Source organism: Diorhabda carinulata, chromosome 8, assembly GCF_026250575.1.
Source record: "Diorhabda carinulata isolate Delta chromosome 8, icDioCari1.1, whole genome shotgun sequence".
In the NCBI taxonomy this organism is placed as follows: Eukaryota; Metazoa; Arthropoda; class Insecta; order Coleoptera; family Chrysomelidae; genus Diorhabda; species Diorhabda carinulata.
The window spans coordinates 19,110,818-19,116,914 of NC_079467.1; the positions used below are offsets into that span (position 1 = coordinate 19,110,818).

Here is a 6,097-nt window from a genome sequence, read left to right on the forward strand (position 1 = left end):
ATAAATGAATAGAAAGATGGAAAAATAAGATCATTAGAAGCCAAAAAACCATGAATACTTTTTGGAAAAGGCCGTAAAAAGCCGAAATCCATGAAAATTTCTGTCTATAGTGAATGAATGCCAATAAAAATATTCCAAGGAGCTACCTAATTCCCCATGGGAAAGTATCGACTTTAAGAGATCTCATTTTTCGTACTAGACCACACTGACTCTCCAGTCGTCTCATATTTATATGAAGTATGTTCCAGAACATATATATGACAGGGGCGGCTTTGAAGTTTTGTACGATTTGGTACAAATGTTCAGCATTCAAAATTTGATCTATTTCATAAAAATTTTATTAACGAAACGTATGTTTTTCCAAAAATACAACAATCAACAAAACCAAATTATAGTATATGACAAGTGACAGTTTGTTTGTAAAAAATGCATTTTCTCCCGCCGCATTGTCAACCTTAAACACTCACATATTCCAATGTTTAACGACGTCATTTTGTCCATGGGTAGATTTGTTTTATTTAGTTTCATCATTAGTAGTTTCGTCGTTAGTTGTTTCATCTGTAGTTTCGTGTATGTTAAACAACTTGGCAACGTCGTTAAGATCTTCGTATTTTTTGTGATCCATCAAAACTTGTCTAGCTACATTCATTCTATTATAGATGTTCCACAACAGTATACCGACCACTACGTCGTCTCTTAGGTAAAAGACGATACCTTTACCAAAATCTTCACCTTCAGATATTTTCGGTATACTGAGTGGTTGTCTCACCACTGCCATTTCTTGTTTTTGTTTTTCCGACAAATTTTTATCGCATTCCTGAGGGATCTGTAATATAAATGAAACATTTCTGTCGATACTGTACATATATGGAAAACAATTAATATGTATAGTGAAAGTGAAAAATTTATAATAAAATGGCAATACCTGTTTTTTCGTTTAGGATAATTAATTTTGAAAAATACTAATCGTTTCAGGAAAACTGCGATTAACAAAAATATTTATTTGGGGGGTTAGGAAATAATTGAAACCTACCACAACAAATTATTTTTTTTCAAAATATTTTTATAACAAAGATATGAAAGAAAGTCTAACAGAATATTGTTTCAGATCTAGGCAAGCATACCAGCAAATATGAACGAATCTAATACAAACAGTACTAAAAGTACAAAGAAAAAAATTCCTATAGATTCCAAATGAAACATAGGTACTTTTTCTGGAAGAACCCCAATGTGCCATCGATAAACTTAGTGATACTATGTCCCATACCAACTTTATAGGTATTAGCTTGTTGATTTATGACAGATATAAAAATTACGATAGAATCAATTTACCTCCTCGGTTTTAGATCTGATTCCTTCATCGGTTGCGGTCACCACTGCCTTGGGATTATCCTTATCGGTTGCTTTCGCGAATACTGCTACCGTAGGTAAAGAAGAATCCACTATACCGATCGCCTCGTAACCTACGTCCGGTCCTAGATCGGACCAAAACATACTTTGATGTAAATACGGTTGACGACCGCCAGTCATATTTTCTCCAGCTAATTTCCCCGTGACGACGGCGTGGTCGTGGTGTTCGAAACGTCGACGGCCCAATTTCGTATCGTAGAAACATGCGCAATCGCCAGCCTGAAATTAAAACGGATAATTTGTTTAGTTTTGTCATTTTTTTTTTCTAAACTTACGATGTAAACGTCGGTTCTCGCTTGTAATTCCGTATTAACTAAAAATCCGCCTAATTCGGGGTCTACTTCCAAATCGGATTCTTCCGCTAAATCTGTGTTGGGCGTTACGCCCATCGCCACTATTACGAAATCAACATCCATAGTTTTACCATTGTTTAGGGTCAACGTTAAACCTTCTTTACCGTCACTTCTTACACCCACAACTTCAGTTTTTGACAAAACCTACAATACAGTAAATCGTTTTTGTATTTTCAGTACTATCAGTACTGAAAAATTAAGCAAAGAAATGAATATATATCATTTTTTAGGGGAAAATCCGTATAAGGTTTGTTAAAAAAGGACATTACTTACAATGGCTCCTTCATCTTGCACTTTGTCCGTTGACCAAAGAGAAAGATATTCCGGTAGCACTTTGCCCATGTTTCCGGATTCTCGGAATATTTGATACACTTTTTTAGGTTCACCCTTTTCTTGAAAAAACAAATTTTAAATAAATAAATAAGATAATACTTCAAATGAAAGTTAAAAAAAATGTATAGGATACCCCTCGTAGAAAAATAGTTGATAAATAAAGAAAAGTCTCCACGAGCTAAGAAATTTGTTGCAATTTTTTTTTATATCAAAGAAAAAATCACAAAAAAAAATATATGAAAAAACAAAATTAGAAATTAAAAAACAAAATTAGAAATTAAAAAATAATAATAGAATCATATATGAGATATTTTGATAGAGTGACTATTACAATACTTGGAAAACAGTTCTAATTAACAGTAAATTTTTATTGTTTATCTCAAACTCCTGAAGATGAATCATAACGTACGAAAATTTTTATCACTAATTCGATCAAGTTATTTTTTTTACACTATATTATACTTACCATCTTTAGCTTTTTTACCCAAAGCGCAAGCCAATTCGCTTCCCAAAAATCCACCTCCGACTATAGCTACAGTTTTAGCTTTTTTAAACATATCATACAATTCTTCAAAATCGGTTATGTTCCTATAAGACCTTATCAAATCTTTCAATTTAGGATCGGTCGATGCATTTGCGAATACCGGTGAAAAATTGGGTTTGGCACCTAAAAATTAGCGAAAAAAAAATAATTTGTTTCCTCGATTATAATCAATATTTATGTAATTACCTGTAGCTATGAGACATTTTCCGTACCGGATTTCCGCTCCGTCATCTAAATATGCGATATTTTCTATTACATCTAATTTTTTTATAGTCCAACCTCTAGCTACCGCTAAACCACCATTTTCACTAGATTCTAAATCTTTACATTCGGTATAAAAGTTGTCGGGTTCATAAAATATACTGAAAAAAAAATTTAATCGAATGTATACTGAAAGAACGTTTTCGATATTAATTACCTACCTCCTTTGCGAACCATTCCACTGTTTGAAAAAATAGTTTTTAGCAGATTCTTCATCGTTATACCATATTTCTTTAGACAACGGGGGACGCATATAAGGGTAGAACAAGTCGTTTGATATCATTAGTACCTAAAATAGTTTAATTTCTATTTAAACAATGACAAAAATCTCTGAAGATGATTATCTAATTGTAGAAACACTCCTTACTCGATATAAATGTTTAGTTGTGGTACTAAACATTGTTATACTAATAATTTCACCAAATTACACTGAAAGTCATATATTCGGTAAAACGCTCGTTCCAATGATCATTTAACAATTTCCGTATTTGCTTTGAATTTCATCAAATAGTCCAAGAATTACACTAAAGCTCACTACTACACTGAAACGCACCTTTCAATAATCACTTATCACAACAGTGTCAATATAAATAGTGATACACTAAACAATATGCTTGCTATAAATTTCACCAAACAGTTTCAGAACTACACTGAAACTCGTATCTACCGTCGAACGCGCATTTTAATGAACAATTATTAACTTCAGACTTAGTAACTTTTAACTTGGCTGTCAAAATATGAATCAAACAGTATAAATGTTTGTGTTGGTGTATTAAACAGTGTGTTTGCTATGAATTTCATCAAACTACACTGAAACTCATTTATACATTTTAAAACGAGCGTTTAATGATTAATTATCATCTTCAGTGTAAGTGTCTGTGTAGTAATTAACATATAGTGTGATCAATTACTCATGAAATTGTTAATGACTTACTTTAGCAGTAGGATCTCTAGTTTTGATTGAACGGAATGCGCTAAAAGAAGCAGTACCTCCTCCTATCAATAAATAAGGCACATCCTTCGGTATATCTTTTGAAGACGCAGGATATTTGTTCTTTTTCTCTTCTAAACCAGTAAAAAATGATAATAAAAATATGATTGATCAGCAATGTATATCCAACATCATTCTTAAACCATAATAAATGGAATGATGAAATAAGGCACAAATCAATGGAAGATTCTCAAAAAATGGTTGACAAAATGAAGGAAAATATTCTAAACACGAAATTTATAAGAAATTTGTTCCAAAATTTATATAGGAAACTAGTAAAATAAAATTAAATTCAATAAATAAATAAGAAAATGTTGGAAACATTTCTATTGAATTAATAAAAGGAATAAAAAAGAAAATTTGAAAAAAATGAAATAAAAAAATAAAATATTGCCTAAATGTGATTTGATTCCTTAGATTGTATTTTCAGCAAACCAATTTCAAAATTTCATCAAAAATTGTCGAAACAATCGAAAAATGGATAAAAAACTAAAAAAAGATTACTTATTGAAGTTCTAGATGAAAAAACTGCTGAAAGTGAGAAAATGAAGTATTTGCAACGTTGCCAGATACACAAAAAGAAATTAATGAGATACTTGATCCAAAATTCATATAAGAAACAAGTTAAACCTCAATAAAATAAATAAAAACATATAAAGCACAAAGCAATGAAGAAATTTCAAATAAATGGTTGACAAAATGTAGGAAAATATTCGTAAAACGAAATTTTGAAGAAATTTGATCCAAAATTCATATAATTAAATTCAATTAATAAATAAAAAAGAAAATACTGGAAACATTTTGATCAAATTAAATTAAAAAAAAACCAAATAAAATATTGTCATTCAGTTCCCCATACTATTTTCTCTATATTTCCCCCAAAAAATGATGAAGAAATTGACTAAAATAAACAAAAGTCTAAAAAAATAAAATCAATAAAAGTTATAAAATAAGTACATACAATGTTGTCAAATATAAGAAAGAAAATTCCTGAAAAACTTTACCTAGAATTTATATGAAAAATAAACTAAATTTAAGGATTACATGAAAAAGAAAGTAATCGAAACTTTTTAGATAAACAAACTAAAAATTTAAAGAATTTACTCACTCTTTTTCCCATCATCTATTTTTATCTCTTCCTCCTTTTTCAATGGATTAATATAAAAAATCTGAAATAAAAAATCGAATATTATACATTATTAAATTACTGTAAAAATTTAAAATACTTACTGTACCAACGGTAAAAGCAGTAAACAATAAACCCAAAAGTAACCACCTTCTATTTTGTTTTCTAACCATACTATCCTTTTCCTCCCAGTTCCCGGCCGGTTCCGGTATTTCACTCATCAAATTTGTAGGATGACAATCTTTAAGTGATGGTATTTGCTGCAAAAAGAAGCACTTACACATATATAAGGATTAAGGATATTTATATACCGGAATAACGGGTGTTTTGCATGGGTTAATAACAATAGGATTGCAATCTTTCAGTTTAACTCCGGAAGTTGGTTGATCAGTTTTACATTCGGCGGGTTTAATGGAAGAAGGATGGGATTGGACGCAGCCTTTTTCGGGTTTATCACCTACCTTCTTTTTACGATCGTCGTCACATTTGTCTGATAAGGATCTAATAGTGTTTGATCTATTTACTGAAAATATATTAAACATATCTGTAATTGGAAAGTATATTCTTAATAAAATTGTGATACTTACAAATTGTTTTAATCGTCGACTGAGTGGAACATCGTAAAATACTATTTCTAGAATGATTAACAGTCAAATTTTTTGATATTTGGATAATTCTAATCATTTTTTAGATACAACTTCACTAAAACACTAAAAGTAATGATGCAAAACAGTCTTTTTTTGGAGGAAAATTATGAATGTAAATTATGAAACTTTTGAATACTTCAAAACACAACCATCTTTTGTTTTGATGACAGTCAAAATAATTAACTTTGGTTGATTAGAAGATACTATTAATAATTATTTCGTTAAGAAAACGTTAAAGTTTCTTTATTAATAATTAACACGAGGGACCGGCTCCCTTTCATACTTTTTCTAAAAATTAAATATATTGACATTTGACAGCAATGACATTTTTATTTTATTTAATAGATAATTGATTAAATGTTTATCTATGGAATATAATTATTAGAGCCATATTAATGATTTAATACCGTATAAATAAAACAAAATTAGTTG

The 6,097-nt window shown here is 29.9% G+C and overlaps 1 protein-coding gene across 2 annotated transcripts; it reads right to left on the bottom strand.

The window, feature by feature from the left end:
* Positions 1–315: 315 nt before the first annotated feature.
* LOC130897484 (apoptosis-inducing factor 1, mitochondrial) lies at positions 316–5,987 on the bottom strand. 2 transcript variants are annotated; one of them, XM_057806366.1, is made up of 12 exons: positions 5,606–5,987; positions 5,480–5,541; positions 5,123–5,278; positions 5,001–5,061; positions 3,836–3,966; positions 3,063–3,190; positions 2,827–3,002; positions 2,563–2,763; positions 2,037–2,155; positions 1,686–1,907; positions 1,333–1,629; positions 316–826 (listed from the first exon to the last, which is right to left on the bottom strand). In XM_057806366.1, the coding sequence occupies exons 1-12, from the start codon at positions 5,700–5,702 to the stop codon at positions 515–517; spliced, it is 1,962 nt and encodes a 653-aa protein (XP_057662349.1). In that variant the 5' UTR covers positions 5,703–5,987; the 3' UTR covers positions 316–514. The 2 variants fall into 2 exon arrangements, with proteins under 2 accessions (XP_057662349.1, XP_057662348.1); XM_057806365.1 differs by having other exon boundaries at positions 5,330–5,541.
* Between the last annotated feature and the right edge of the window lie 110 nt (positions 5,988–6,097).